The 16,258-nt window shown below is 39.0% G+C and overlaps 1 protein-coding gene across 7 annotated transcripts in view; it reads left to right on the forward strand.

The window, feature by feature from the left end:
• Window positions 1-338: 338 nt before the first annotated feature.
• Window positions 339-16,258, forward strand: part of cuedc1b (CUE domain containing 1b) — a 52,379-nt gene continuing 36,459 nt past the window's right edge. For 3 of the 7 annotated variants that reach the window (XM_039622614.1, XM_039622619.1, XM_039622620.1), the window contains exons 1-6: window positions 344-473; window positions 2,468-5,742; window positions 6,931-7,566; window positions 8,762-8,889; window positions 11,185-11,311; window positions 12,712-12,967. In XM_039622614.1, the coding sequence (XP_039478548.1) occupies window positions 7,255-7,566; window positions 8,762-8,889; window positions 11,185-11,311; window positions 12,712-12,967 (823 nt within the window). In that variant the 5' untranslated portion in view covers window positions 344-473; window positions 2,468-5,742; window positions 6,931-7,254. Of the gene's footprint in view, window positions 474-2,467; window positions 5,743-6,930; window positions 7,567-8,761; window positions 8,890-11,184; window positions 11,312-12,711; window positions 12,968-16,258 lie in introns of all 7 variants that reach the window. The other 4 variants (XM_039622616.1, XM_039622617.1, XM_039622615.1 and 1 more) reach the window with 4 other exon arrangements.

Below are 16,258 nucleotides of genomic sequence, written 5' to 3' on the forward strand. Positions count from 1 at the left end.
TTTATGATGAAAGACATTTTCAATCTACACCAGAGTTACACTCCACAAATAAGATAACTCTTTCATGTCACTGCACAGTCATACTTAGTACAACGAAATTGGAAAACCATCCCATGTCGGGCGTTTGCGCAACATGGAAGAAACTGAAGTCGGTGAAAATGTGTTTTTTTTTTTTTTGTAATTACCTTCCCTGTTAACACTTAAACTAATCGATATATTATTTCTTACACGTTTTAAAAAATAATATTCCACAGGTATGGGTTTGTCTTTTAGTTTGAAGATCAGTGTATTTCGTGGCTAACGTAATACATCCGGTAGCCAGCTGAATTTAACGTCATTTCTGCTGGTACGTGTGTAGCTACTGTATTCCCGTTCTAATGTTAAAAGCTGCTGTCCTGCTGGTCAGCTGTTCTTCCTCTGTCGCGTGGAGCATTATGTGGATACTGTCTGTTTAGCCGGACATCGGGGTCTCTGTGAGTTTTTGCAAGCAATTGCTCTTATGTTTTTTTTCCCCATGTCGAAGGACCAGTTTAAAAGACAGCTTTAACTGTCGGATTGTTGTGTATGCTTGCTTACTTTACCGCTTATCTTTGTAAACAGCAGCTCGGCGATTTCTTAAAATGTTGTTTTGAACAGTATGATTTCTTGCGAGGAAAATGTACTACGTGCTCTTTTAGCATCTGAAATCCGATTAAACATTTGGAAAGTGTCTTAATTTAGGTTTGATGATGCCACTGTGAATCACTTACCGAGGCCTTGGAATGACGATTCCCTGCTCGGAGGACCATGTACCTGGTAGTGATTAGTTAGCTAATACAGCTAACATATCGGTGCTAACCCTAGTTTATTTTAAGGGCGCTGTTAATGTTACCCAGTGTTACCTAAAGTAACCCCCTCCCCGTTTTTCACTTAAATTGCGTTAGGATGAAGAGTTAATATTGCGAGCAAAATATACATTGAGAGTTGGACCGTTAGCTAGTTAGCAGCGACCTAAACTGTTTAGAGCACATATAAACTACGCTACAGCAGGAGCTATATCAGACCCCCATTAATAAGATGTGTGCTACATTGTAAACGTCTGAGCTTTTAACATCCGACAGTCCACGGTTTCAGTGGTCTGACCCCATTTGACTATCAACTCCACATTTAGGCTGCATTGAACTGGATTTATCAGTTCAAAATATAGGAGTCTCAGCGCAGTTGCTGATTGAGGCTGACTGAGCATAGGGTTCATCAGTAAGGGTTATTACCACGAACATCTGTCACCCTTTGTTGTTGTACTATAAAAATATCTGCTAGGGCTGCAACTGTCAATGTTTTATTTTTAGTAATCGGCTATTCTATGGATTAGTCCATCAGTTAATCGAATAATCTGATAAGAAATACTTTTGCCTTATTAATGAGCAATAATAAATATTCAAAATAGAATAGAGAAGCCTTTTCTTGTCATTGTACATGCACAACAAAATTGTGGATGCTCTGCACAAACTATGCATGGACAAAATATAAATGGCAGGACAGTAAGAATAAATGACAAACAAGATGAATATATACAAAGCAGGAGAAATGCACACATTAGAGGACACAAAGAAAAAACACAGGTACTTCAAAATGAACTGTTTTAATAACTTAACTGCTTACAACATCTCGAAAAACAACAGTATAGTATTTTGCTGTATTAAAATAGTTTTTAAGAAAACATTTTCGTAAATACAAAAAAATACATTATCTCAAGTATGGTAATATAAAATAAAATAAAATAAAATAAAATATACATGCAATGAAAACTAAGGCATAAAATAAAATTGCCTGTACTCCGTCTTCATGGAACGCAGGTGGTGCGGTGATTAGCACAGTTGCCTCACAGCAAGAAGGTCCTGAGTAACTGTGTTAGACTGGGCACCCAGACCTGTACCCTGCCTCCTGCCTCTGCCCCCACATGACGGTGAAAAGGATAAGCGGAAAATGGATGGATGTCTTCTTGGAAGGCTTTCTTAAGTTAATATGATGCAAAAATAGTTTTGAAAGTGTTGGATCTGCTGGATGACATAGATTTAGTGTGTTTTCATATGTATGTGTTTTGTGCATGTGTGTCTGCATACTTAAGTGTGTATGTGAATACGAGAGTTTGTGTGTCTGTAAAGCCTTAAAAGTGTGTGTGTGGTGGCTGCAATGAAGAAAAGCAAGCATATCAGCATTCTGAAGTTTGCCCGGTGCATTGATGTATAATTTTTGTGCTGCTGAACAGACATTATGATGGTGTAGATGTTAATGTCAATAATAATTCACTGCCCAAACTAACAGCCCCAGGTCACTGGCTCAGAGTTTTGGGGAAAAAAAGCTTTTCTGAGATAATATTTTATATTATTTCACTTTAAATCTGTAAAATAACTTTACAAAAGCCTTGAAATAAATATGGTCTAAACTCACTAAATATGGTCTCTAAACTCACCCCTGTTTATTGCAGGTGTCGGAGGTCACTGAGATGGAAAGTGGGACTTCTGCCGTCAGCCTTCAGCCAGCGGCGTAATTAACTTAGTCTGATACACAGTTTAACTGTCCATCTGCATATTTTAAAATATCCTACTAACGTGGCTTTACTTTAGATTTTCGCTGTGTAAAACAAATGGTGGAGGATAGAGCAGCTACAAAGTTTGCTTTTTCTTCACGTCAGAGTTCCACCTCTCGGGTCTTCGTGTTGTAAACAGACTCTGGCTCCATGTTAAACTATGCCAGAGTCATCTTTACTGCTGCTGTTGTTCTGTCAGTGTTTGTTGGAAAAACTGTGGGCTTAATGTTGTGAAACTTGTTATTCACATGCTACTCCTATATATGATTGTATTGCAGGTCTGTTTTTAGTCACAAAGGTTACAGAGTGATGTATTAATTGAAGCAAATAATTTGTGTCAAGGATTTTGTTTTTATAATTCAGTTATCTAAATTACTAGATGACTGGTTGCTACACTAATATCTGCACAGTTCAAATAACTGTGTCTGCATAGGACAGGGCTGTAGATGAACTTTGTTAGCTTATAGTACTGGTGGTAACAAGGTTGCCAGTTTTGTAGCACAGAGCAAAAAGTTGTAGTGCAAGCATGAAATGTGGTGTTTTTTTTGTTTGTTTTTTAACATTGTGTCTTTTAAATATCTTGTTTGACATGACATAAGAATTATCTGATTCACTCTTTTTCACTGCTTCTGAGCAGTAGTGACACAATAAAAGCTGTGCCTTCACTTGCTGTTGTACTTATAAACCTTTCCTTTCCTTTCAGACGTACCTTCAGTTGGTGCAGGTTGTGTGTTTGTTTTGTCCTGATGGGCTGGTTTTCTTTTAAAGGTTTAAAATATTGCTCCATTATTTTCAGCGTGAAAATATGCTTTTGAATTCCAACTGCTTCTATAAGGAGAAACTAGGTGCGTGCATTGGTCATGTGTGAATCTTTCCCCAAAAAATTTTTCCTGAAGGTTCTGTGGGCCTCTTCTATGAACTCTGAACTTTAATTCTTTTCATAAATTTTCAATTGCTGAAAATTCCACCCTTGTTTTATCTTCATCATCCTGGGAGATGGTAGCAGACTTTTTTTTCTTCTTTTTTTTAAATCAAGAATGTCTCTGTACATTTTTAGGACTGCACTCTTTTGGACAGGGATCTTGTGTGGGATCAGCACTGAGGGTCACTGCACCGAGTGCTTTGATTACCAAAGGGATCACTGTTGCCTTCACTCTCCACATCTTCTTGAGTTCTTCTCTGAGCCCTTGGTACTTCTTGAGCTTCTCTTGTTCCTTTTTCCTGATGTTGCTGTCATTCAGAATAGCAATCACTGAGGCCATCTTCCTCTACTTGTCCACCACTACTATGTCCAGTTGGTTAGATATCATCGGTTTGTCCATCTGTATCTAAACTCCCACGGGATCTTAGCTCGGCATTCTCAACCACCCTAGGAGGCGTATCCCATTTTGACCTCAGGACTTCTAGGTCATACTCAGCACAGACGTTCCTGTATACTATGCCGGCCACTTGGCAGTGTTCCACGTATGCTCTGCCTGCTAGCATCTGGCACCCTGCTGTTATGTGCTGGATTGTCTCAGGGATTTTGCCTGGTATGGTAGACCCCAGCCTCTATCAATCTTCTGCTCAGAGCTCGATTTCTCTTTCACTTCTTTCATACAGCTTGATGTCAACCATGTAGAGGAGGTGGCTGACAATTGCTCCATGCTGTAATCTGTATCCGTAGACGGTCTCGTCAGTGATCTCACTGAGGGGTTCAGGCCTATGCAGAACAGCAGTTGGGACAGGTTATCTCCTTGGTAGATCCCACACTTGATGTTGACTCGTGCAATTGGCTTGAAGTTGGCCTCTAGTATTGTTCATCCCATCCCCTGAAGGCATCAAAACTATGAATGAACAGATGTGGAATTATGTAGTAAATGAAAAAGTGTGAAATAACTCAAAACATGTTTTATATTTATACATGTTTTAATTACTCTTAAGTGAAGTCAAATAAAATAAGATGAATATGCAATTTAAACTAAGGCTTAAAAATGTATCTTTACTCCGTCTTCTCAGAAGCCTTTATATGTTTTTGTACTCGTGTTTCTGTGTGTTAAAGTGTGCAAGTGAATGAGTGTCTGTAAGCCTTTATAGGGAAATGTGGTGGTTGCACTGAAGAGAAGCAAACATATCAGCATTCTGAAGTTTGCCCTGTGTTTTGATGCAGAGTTTTTGTGCTGCTGAAAACAAGATGTAATGATGGTGCAGATGTTAATTAATATAACAATAATTCACTGTCCCACCTAAAATCCCTCATGTCAGTGACTCAGAGTTCTACTGGCCCATATTCATTTTTATTGGCTTGTGAAAAAAGCTTTAATTTTTAAATATTAACACAACTTAATTGAGACAGTATTTTATATTATTTCACTTTTAATCTTAAAAATGTCATGAAAACCTTGAAATAAAAATCTGGTCTAGTACACACCATGCCCCCTTTGGACTCACCCCTGTTTGCTTCAAATTAAAATAGGACGGCTGCTGCCAGCCAGGCTGTCTTTATATTAAACCGTAATCATTTACAGGACTCACTACTATCTTGTGAACTGCTGCCATCCTTCTGTCACAAGTCACCCTGACACTATTCATCTCCACTCATTCCATGATGCCTGCACTCTTTTCTTTATATTTCTGACACACTTCTGGTTCTTTTCTATGGTTGATCCCACTAGCTCTGCTCCTACCTCTACTCCTTGGATGTTGACCTTTTCAGCTGTCTCCCTCTGAAGCTGGTTTTATGGTCGAGCAGAGGTGGTTTCGCTTCAGTCCGGGATGGCCCCTCTGCCTGCAGGGAGCTCTGCTGTCGTGTTGTTAGTCTGTCAGGCAGCCGTGGGGAAGACCAAATGTGTAACATACAAAAAAAGTGACTTGAAACAGAGTGTTAGAAATAATGAGACGTGTCCACTGCAGCCCTCGTTTGTGCTTTACAAGCTGTATTTTTTGATCTTTGAAATGTTTTTTTCCCCCTCAGTTCTCCTTTTCCCGGTAAACTCCACTATACCATAAAACCAGCTTTATTTATACTCATGTATTCTGTTTTGCTGACTTTCATCCCTCTTCTCTCCATTTCATACCTCCACGTCTCCGGGCTCTCTTGCAGCTGCTCCTTGCTCTCTCTGCAGATCACAATGACACCTGTGAACATCATAGTCCATGGAGTATCATACTATCACCACTGTAAACAAGAAAAGGTTAGAACCATTTTGTTATCCTATCCCAAACTCGAACGTTTCACTGTGCACTTCCTTCCACTCTTACCAGTCACCCTCTGTTCCTACCAGTTCTTCAAGTACATGTTTACCCTGGCCATTACATTTTTCCCTGCAAAATCCACTTCCATAGGTCCTTCCTCATGTTAACATCATACCCAGCCAACATCTCATCACCTTTGATCCCTTTATCTACACGCTCATTGATGTAAGCTCCAGTCATCATTCATCTACCCAGGGACATTTTTTGTTACTTTATCCAACTTAAGCCTCGATTATGCTTTCCGTGTCCACAAGTCTGTTAGTGTCCTCTCCAGTTCAAGTGATGTAAATTTTATAATAAGAAAGTAAAAGTGAGGCTTCGTACCAGTTTCCTATCTGTTCTTTGTGACCAAGCGGATTTGTCCAGAGAATTTCTATAACTGTGCACCAGGTACATGTGCCCAGGTGCTGAACTTCCAACCCAGTATCATGGCAAAGCATGTAACAGACATGCTGGTCCACCTTGTGGACGTCACATTTTGCCTCTCCTAAGTGTGAAATGGACCCACATGCAGAAGTTGCAGTAAGCTGCAGTACAAGCCGTGGTGATATTTTATTTCAAGCCAATGTGAAAACAAACGTTTAAAGAGATATTACAAAAACATTTAAATGTAGATAAATATCAGCTACCTAGTTTAATCTTACCTGACATAGAAGGAGCCTGGAATGTACTTCATGCCTTCATTGGTCAGTACCGACATACTGGCTTTAAATATTTATCTCCCCCTGGTGATACTGCAACTTCTGTATGCCTGCTCTCCAGAATTCCTGATAATGAGCAAGAGACACAAGTCTATGTTGTCTTAATATTATGTTAGCAAATACATTTTTATAGTTAATTTTCTTACATAGGCTATTTACTATTCACAGCTGCTTTTTAGGAATGTATTATGTACGAGAACCTAGGAGTAGTCACTTTGTTAACACCCTTACGCCAAAATCACCTTACAACCTGGAGGGATCCCCAGTGATGCTGGATATTTCCTGAGATGCAGCATATAGACATTTTTAGTAATAAAATACAGCTTCATTTCCTTCTAACTGATTGAGCTTACTTTAAATTTATTAAAAATACCAAATACTTATTACCACCTCTTTCTAAGATGATCCTGTCTGCTTTCTCTGCAGGTGACGGCTGTCATGTAGTTAGGCCTTTTACTTCATGGATTTTGAGTCTTGAGGATTTTGAACATTTAGTTTTTCTCACTATTTGACTAAGTTCCTAGACATTCTATTATGCATGTCTAATGCAGTTCAATAATGAATAGTACTAGGTTGAGAAAACTCTTGTTTTTCTAAACTCCAGTCAAAATGCAATTTGTGTGAGAATGAGAGACTCACCGAGAAATTAGGAATAGCAAGTAAAACCAAAGGGGCCAAGGGTTTGTGCTGGTAACAGAAGAGCCACCCTGTCAGTAGGTTGGCAGCGCCTGAGGCAGCCAGGGCGTGAGGATGACTAGCCTGTTTAAACGCAGCAGTAGCAATGGAGGCTCCAGAAGCAGCGGAAATGGAGGTGGGGGTGGCAGTGGACAGGGGCAGCTTAACAATAGCAGGCCAAGCCGACAGGTCAGACGCCTGGAGTTCAACCAGGCCATGGAGGACTTCAAGACCATGTTCCCCTCTATGGACTATGAGGTGATAGAGTGTGTGCTGCGATCCAACAATGGAGCTGTGGATGCTACCATCGACCAGCTGCTGCAAATGAGCATTGACGGACAGGGCTCAGATGACAGCTCAGACTCGGATGACAGCATCCCACCAGAGGTCAGTGGAAAGGGTCCAAGGGTACAAACACCAATACCTGCTGACCTTGACTGGGTGTCAGTATTAGCAGTGTAAACCAAAGCGTCCCCTGGTCTGTCTGTGAAGGTTCTCAGTCATCCAGGTCATCGTAGTCAAAGGAGTTTGCAAAGAAAAGCGTCTGGACTTCTTTAAGTTGCTTGAAGACGTTTCACCTCTCATCCGAGAAGCTTCTTCAGTTCTAAGGTCAAATGGCCGAGAGTCCCAGATTTAAACCCAGTGGGGGTATCCCCCCAAGGAGGGACAAAGGACCCCCTGGTGATCCTCTAATCACATGCGCCAAGGTGTGAAAGCGGGTGGGACCTAATTTCAATCTCCCCTGCATTTCAATGCACATTAGGGTTCTGGTGATGACAAGGCCTTTACAGTGTTCATGTTTGGATTTGCACGTCTTGCATTCAGAAACATGAGCAAGAAATGTGATGTTTTGAGAAACATGCACATGCAATGTATATAATGTAAAAGCACAATATTATGATGTTTGAACTTTCTTTGATGGTACAGAGCGTAGTGGCTTAAATGGCATGATAATGGCAAGGCAACAGATGGTAAAATGCATCTAGGAATAAAGTAATAACCAGGTTTAAAGTTCAAGTGTTCAAATTCCATGTGAAGGGATTAAAGGTTACAAAAATCAAACTATGGGAAGTTTAAGAAACCGGATACTATCTAACAGGATACCTGTAAAAGCAGTCACTGAAAATTTCAAGATGGCTCTGAAAAAAGAATGAATACATGTGATGGAGATTTCTCAATTTTTTTTAAATTTTTTTTTTAAATTTTGTTTAAAAAATACAAATTTGTATTTTTATGTTATTTTAATGAGAATCTGTTCTATAACTGGCTTACAGCCAAAGACTGGAACTGCGGAAATTTAAATATTTTTGACAAGTTGTTGTATGGAATCAGATCTTCTCTTCTAGGATCTGGTTCTATGCATGAAGGCACCATGACAAGTATAACACAATGCTGGTCAGTCTGTTTACTGAAAAGAGCATAGCTACACTAGTTCAAGATCAAGTCCAAAAAATAAATAAGAAATTTTGCAGTAGCTTGAATTTTATTTGGCTGAAACTGATTCAATTGAAAAATGGTAATCTAGCTGAAGGCAGCTTAAATCAATCAAAGCACCTAATCAAACAAAACTTGTGTTTTCTAGATATTGGAGCGAACTCTGGAGCCTGACAGTTCAGATGAGGAGGCACCTCCAGTTTACTCTCCACCAACATATGACATGCACATTTATGATAGGAAATACCTAGAAGCCCCACCAACACCATCTCCACGGTAAGTAACAAAGACTTAGGTGCTATGTTTAACATAATTGTTTTGTTAATTTTTTAAATAAAATACCTCTGTAACCCGCTGAAGCTTCAGGCATTGCTTTTTCATAGTCCATAGTAAATAAAATCTATCAAGAACATTTCTTCAAATTTGGCTTAAATGTCTCTTGGACTCAAAGATAAATTGTTTTTTTTGTTTTTTTTGTAGGTCAAAAGGCAAGGTCACTGTGACTGAAGGTCACAGTGGACATGGGTCCTTAAAATATCTTAAGTGTTCATTAAAGCATTAAATTGTCTGGATGGGTGTTTCAGTCACTTCAGTGTTGCTATTTTCACAATTTCACATATTTAGACCAAACAATGCCTCTGTGCTGAGTATTTGAGGTGTTTTAGATTAAGAACAAACAGCTTCCATATGTGTATCATATCATGTTATTTGCCAGTAAAAATGTTTTAAAACCAATGAAATCCTTCTAATTTTTATTGACTGTATAATAGAAATGTAAAAAATGATCTAAATAAGTGGGAAAGAAACAAACAAACATTGTACGTCTACCAAAACTTGGCCACAATTGTAGTAGTGTTCATCGAAAGTGGGGCCTTTACAATGTTTGGTTTTTTTTTATGCTCGCTGCATGCCTCTTGTTGTGGCTGTCATGTACCGATTTTGTTATGTGGCACGCTGGTCGGTTGAGCACCTCTCAATTTTTGTAACTGGTTTGTTGCACTGTGGCTGAGTGGCTGCAGTTTTTTTTTTGGTTTTTGGTTGTTGTTTTTTTTTTTTCAAGGACAAAGTCTTCCAGGTTTGACTTCCTCTTCCTGTCTCAGCAACTATTTCACAGTATTGTCTAAGTGGTGCCACCTATCATTCAGGAGAATACTGCAGTGCCTTCCTACGCCTTAACAGCAGGCATAAATAGGAGTGACTGTGTGATGATGATGTGGTGGCAAGCGAAGCAACCAATGCAGAGGTTATACTGGTGACCTTAGTTGTGCTTTTGTCCTTCAGCAAGCTGTGGAGATGAGTTGTAAAGTACAAAGGCTTTGTTCAAGGACAAAGGACATGGTCTACGTAGGCTGAGTCCTTTGAAGGACCAACTCCTGAATTTGCACTGTTTAAACACAAACGGCCCAGTACAGCTGCTGTGTGGTTTTCTTTTTGTGTTTTTGATGTTTTGTTTTCCCCCTCATTGTTGCTTCCTTTTGATATCTTATTTTTTCTTCCAGGCCTACATTTCAGATAACCAGCAGTTGACCTACACATACCGTCCACATAAGGAGATGCATTCTTTTAAATTCTTTTAATTTTATTTATTTATTTTTTGGAGGATTGCACATGTCTATGTACATTGAATACCCTTAGTCCTTCAGTCTGTGTAGCAGAATAACTACGCAAACTGACACAAAAGCAGTGCCATCCCACATAAGGGTCCTTTCCTTTCAGAGAGTGTATCCTCTGAGAAGGGTCTTTATGGGACTTTTCATATAGACCCTGGTCCATGCAACTGATGAAGAAAGTTTTTCTGGACCTTTCTGTCACTGAAAAAACTTACTACAATGTTGAACTTTGTAACTATTATCAACTTTGTGCATTGCTTTAAGTGGTCATTTTAAAAAAAGGAAAATCAGCATAGGTGTTTCCCCAGTTACCACTAAATGTGAAGGACAGTGTAACAGGGATTTTGTAGAACCTTTCTGTGTGGAGTTTAATGTCACAGTCCAAAGACACACATGTTACACTAATTGCCGATTAGACAAGTAGTGCAATAGTAAAACTAGAAAAGCACCATGCAAATGCCAGTGTGGGTCAGATTCTGTGCTGCTCCTTTAAAATCTGTATCAGCAGCCATGATAATTCATCCAAAGAGTATTTACTACGGTACAATGATGCTGAGATAGGTAAATAGTTATAGGGTGACCGACAGACAATACCATACAGCCCAGCACCTTTTGTGACTTGAATAAAAGACGGCATAAGATTGTATGTTATATGCAAACACTGACAATGCTTTCATCTTAAAATCGAATTAGCCTGTTTTAATTGTTTGACAGTATTATAGATTGTGATTAGGCCACATTTGCAAACACTCACCAGGCATTTCCTCATTCATAACATCCTTTTCCTGTTGAGGAATATGGGGGAAAAATAGATGTTCCTTGTCTCTAGCACTCCCTAGGGATATTGTGAGAGCACAATATAAGGGATGTAAATAATTAATGATAGTTTCAGATTGAGACAAGTTGAAAATGCAACTGGTAGATTTACTAATCTGTCCTGTTACTCCATGGACTCTCCTAGATCTAAAGCCCAGCCTCCTTCAGCTCACCAGCAGGTCAGAAGCTACCGTAACTGGAATCCACCATTGCTTGGAAATCTCCCTGATGATTTTCTACGGATTCTTCCACAGCAGTTAGACAACATTAAGGTAAAAATGGGATCCCCCCCCCCGAGCATTCACTAGATGGGTCTTTTTTTTGGGGGGGGGGGTGTTTGCTCGTTTATGCCACCTCATCCCCCCTTGTAATGTTTGGCATCTAACACACATGACGGTATGAAAAATCCAGTTAGGTCCAAGTTTTGTAATTTGCTTCTGTACACCACCATGATGTCTTTCAAATCCAATAATCAAGATGTGATGTCAAAGCTTTTTTCAAGATGTTTATCAAAAGTACTAACTGTATGAACTGTTTAAGAATTACTTTTAGATAGTCCTGTGTTTGCACTTTGATTAGATAAGTGATTAGAAAATGGACTCACAGGCACCTTCATGGTCAAGTGAAGTCATCATCATCAGTCATCAGTTATTCATGCCAAATTAATCTGAAGTTGATTCCAAGTGAGCTCTAGTTTGGTATGTGTATACCATGTGATACTGTAATATGTATGTAGTTAAAAAAAACAAAAACAAAATAAACCTATCAGAGAGAGAGAAAAAAGCCTTACAGAGTGTCCAAATTAACAATCTAGGACATGCTTAAAACGAATAATTGCTTTTGTTGGTTAAGAAAACACTTTCATAACATATCCAAGTCGAGAATGTTGTCGAGGAGGTAGTGGTATCAGCCTTCACTGACAGAAGATTGTGTTCTGACAGCCACATCAGAAATGTTTGACTAAGTTGATTATGTTAATTATATTACTGGGGGCAAGAAGTAATATAATAGTATAATAGTGACCTTTTTATCACATCATCATTTTCATCACAGAAAAGTTTGTTTTTCACTTTTTATTCATTTCATTCTTTTTATTTCTTTTGTTGATGTAAAGACAACTTTAAAGGCATCACAAGCATAAAAAAAGAAGAAAGAAACCCCAAGCAAAATGGAAACACTGAAAACTGTAGAGGCTTACTTGAAAAGTAGTAACCCACATGTTTTGTTTTGTTTTGTTTTGTTTTTTTTGTTTTTTTACATGAATATGTGTGTGTATTTAATATTTATCCCCTCATTGTCTTTTACCACCTCAGCCTCATTTGATTTACAGACCTGCATTTAACACACAGGCACAACATTTTTAACATCAGTTTTTTTTCGCATATTGTACAATACAATTGTTGCCGTGTTTTAGTGCTGGTACAAAATTTGTTTTCCATGCACTTTTCTGCTTCAGTTATTGGTTTGAGTCTTTTTTTTTTTCTTTTTTTTTAACATGTTTCTATGATGTAGTGATGAACAGTCACAGGGATTTCATAAAGGGTTTTTTGTTTTGTTTTGGTCTTTTTTGCATTTTTGGCAGTGGTGCCACAACAGTAATCCTGAGTACTAGATTGATACATACATTAATCTTTGTTTAATCCTTTTTTTTTTTTTTTTTTCTTCTCAACAGAGCTCTCAGAACAGTCTGTCTCAGCTGTCATCGTCCTCCTCGTCAGTTTCTTCATTAAGTCAGTGGACAGTGCAGTCTGGTTCTGGGTATGCTGCAGGAACCACTGGGGGTCCTGGTTTAATAACAGCAGCTACAGAGCAAGACAAGAAACTGAAACAGTATCTGGAAGATGAGCGTATTGCGCTGTTCCTGCAGAACGAAGAGTTTATGAGAGAGCTGCAACGCAACCACGAGTTTCTCACTGCCTTAGAGAAAGGTATTCCTGTTCACAGTATACACAGAAAAATTCTGCCATTAATGTTAACATGAGCTTGTGAGTTGTATTGCCTCATCTTATATTTTATTGTACTTACCTGATGTATTGGAATTTTAAAAATACTTAATAAGATATTGTTAATGCTGAAGAGCTGTCAAGTCCTTTTACAGTGCTGTACACCTAGCCCATCACACTACTACTACACATGTCATATTGCTAGTATGACTTTTATCAAATGTTCATTTCATGAAGAGCAGTGTTAGTTTTACGCCAGATGTAATCAGACATAATCTCCCATAAAGGTCAATGTTTGTCTCGTTAGCCAGAATTTTTTTTCCCAAAAGCCTTACGGAAAATTTTTGCCAATTCTGAGATGAGCCGTTTGCCTCTTTTCCACTACCATCTACTCGGCTTGACTTGACTGTACTCTGCTCTACTTGGTTTAGGATGTTTTCCATTACAGTTGAGTACCACCTGAATGTGGATGGGTTTGTTAGACCAAGGCAGAATGAAAGTTCTTTGTTGTATGTGACACAAACAACTCAAAAAGACATTGAGCTGATGGTATAGCTGCTGCTAAACTGATGGTAAATGCTTGCACCTCTTCACTGGACTTCCAGTGTGATGGCGTAATGAGACAGACATGTCAAGTAACTGCTTATTGATGGACTTAATCCACTAAAAACTTGTCCGTTGACAATTTTTCTAGAGTTAAACACACGATTGAGTGGGGAAGGAATCACAGGAGGCTGACAAAACACAAATATGCTTAAAATGGAAGATAAAAACAACTCAGCGGCAAGAGCTAGCAATGTCACAGCTAGCTCTTGCTCGACTGGAAGCTAGATACTACCTACATAATGGAAAATCCTAAGAACGAAAGTCAAGTCTAGCTAAGTAGGTGATGGTGTAAAAGAGGCTTTTGTGTTCTTTTTGGTCAGCAGTGGATTTTGCCTTGGAACTCCTACGTAGAGTTTTAACCTAGTCTCTTTCTTAGTGTTGAATTATGAGCAGTCAACTTAGTTAAGTTCATTGCAAGTAAGGATTGAATTCCTTTAGTGTATTTTCTTTTCTTTTCTTTTCTTTTTTTTTGTGACCTCCTGGATGAACCATTGATGTTCTTTTGGAATAGCATTGGTAGACCTTCCACTACTAGGAAGGTTCACCAATTCAATTCAATTCAATTCAATTTTATTTATATAGCGCCAAATCACAACAAAAGTCGCCTCAAGGCGCTTTATATTGTACAGTAGATAGCACAATAATAAATACAGAGAAAAACCCAACAATCATATGACCCCTATGAGCAAGCACTTTGGCGACAGTGGGAAGGAAAAACTCCCTTTAACAGGAAGAAACCTCCGGCAGAACCAGGCTCAGGAGAGGCGGCCATCTGCTGCGACCGTTGGGGTGAAAGAAGGAAAACAGGTTGAAAGACATGCTGTGGAAGAGAGACAGAGATTAATAACAGATATGATTCGATGCAGAGAGGTCTATTAGCACATAGTGAGTGAGAAAGGTGACTGGAAGGGAAAAACTCAGTGCATCATGGGAATCCCCGGCAGCCTCGTCTATTGCAGCATAACTAAGGGAGGATTCAGGGTCACCTGGTCCAGCCCTAACTATATGCTTTAGCAAAAGGAAAGTTTTAAGCCTAATCTTGAAAGTAGAGATAGTGTCTGTCTCCCGAATCCAAACTGGAAGTTGGTTCCACAGAAGAGGGGCCTGAAAACTGAAGGCTCTGCCTCCCATTCTACTTTTTTTTAAATACTCTAGGAACAACAAGTAGGCCTGCAGTGCAAGAGCGAAGTGCTCTAATAGGGTGATATGGTACTACAAGGTCATTAAGATAAGATGGGGCCTGATTATTTAAGACCTTGTATGTGAGGAGCAGGATTTTGAATTCAATTCTGGATTTAACAGGAAGCCAATGAAGGAAGCCAAAACAGGAGAAATCTGCTCTCTCTTTCTAGTCCCTGTCAGTACTCTTGCTGCAGCATTTTGGATTAGCTGAAGGCTTTTCAGCGAGTTTTAGGACATCCTGATAATAAAGAATTACAGTAGTCCAGCCTGGAAGTAATAAATGCATGAACTAGTTTTTCAGCATCACTCTGAGACAGGATATTTCTAATTTTAGAGATGTTGCGCAAATGGAAGAAAGCAGTCTTACATATTTGTTTAATATATGTGCGTTGAAGGACATGTCCTGGTCAAAAATGACTCAAGGTTTCTCACAGTGTTACTGGAGGCCAAGGTAATGCCATCCAGAGTAAGAATCTGCTTAGATACCATATTTCTAAGATTTTCAGGGCCGAGTACAATAACCTCAGTTTTATCTGAATTAAGAAGCAGAAAGTTAGCGGCCATCCAGGTCTTTATGTCTTTAAGACATTCCTGCAGTTTAACTAATTGGTCTGTGATACCTGGCTTCATGGATAGATAGAGCTGCGTGTCATCTGCATAGCAGTGAAAATTTATGCTATGTCTTCTAATGATGCTGCCTAAGGGAAGCATGTATAATGTAAATAGAATTGGTCCTAGCACTGAACCCTGTGGAACACCATAATTGACCTTAGTGTGTGAAGAGGACTCTCCATTTACATGTACAAATTGGAGTCTATTAGATAGATATGATACAAACCACTGCAGTGCAGTACCTGTAATACCTACAGCATGTTCTAATCGCTCTAATAGGATATTATGGTCAACAGTATCGAACGCAGCACTGAGGTCTAGCAGGACAAGCACAGAGATGAGTCCACTGTCAGAGGCCATAAGAAGATCATTTGTAACCTTCACCAAAGCTGTTTCTGTGCTGTGCTGTGCTGTTCCAGGTTTTATCCAATTTTGGGTAATGGCTCTCACTGTGTTTTGCTGGAGTGCCCATGCTTGGCAAAGATTTGCAACCCTTTCCAGACTAGTAGATATCACTTATGTTTTTTTCTCATCTATTCTTAAATTTCTTTAGATTATATCATGTGTTGTGTTGCATGTGTAGCCTATTTCACTTTGCCAGACAGGTTCTTGGTAAGTTAGGCCTGCGTGTGGCTAGGGAAATTGAACTCGACTCTCCAAAAGAAAATTACTGACTGCAGGATTTTGTTAAAGCACACATTGTGTTGTGCTGAGGAGCACTGAATGTAAACATAACTGTTTAAAGAAAACTGCACAGGGCATAAAACTTTTTTTTCTTGTTTTGTTTTGCTTTGTTATAGCCAAGGTCTGCTTTTATGCTTAAGTATTATGCTTGGTTTGTTTTTATTACTTTGTTTAAAGTAATAAAATTTAAAG

The sequence above is a fragment of the Oreochromis aureus genome, linkage group 14 (assembly GCF_013358895.1).
Source record: "Oreochromis aureus strain Israel breed Guangdong linkage group 14, ZZ_aureus, whole genome shotgun sequence".
NCBI lineage: Eukaryota > Metazoa > Chordata > Actinopteri > Cichliformes > Cichlidae > Oreochromis > Oreochromis aureus.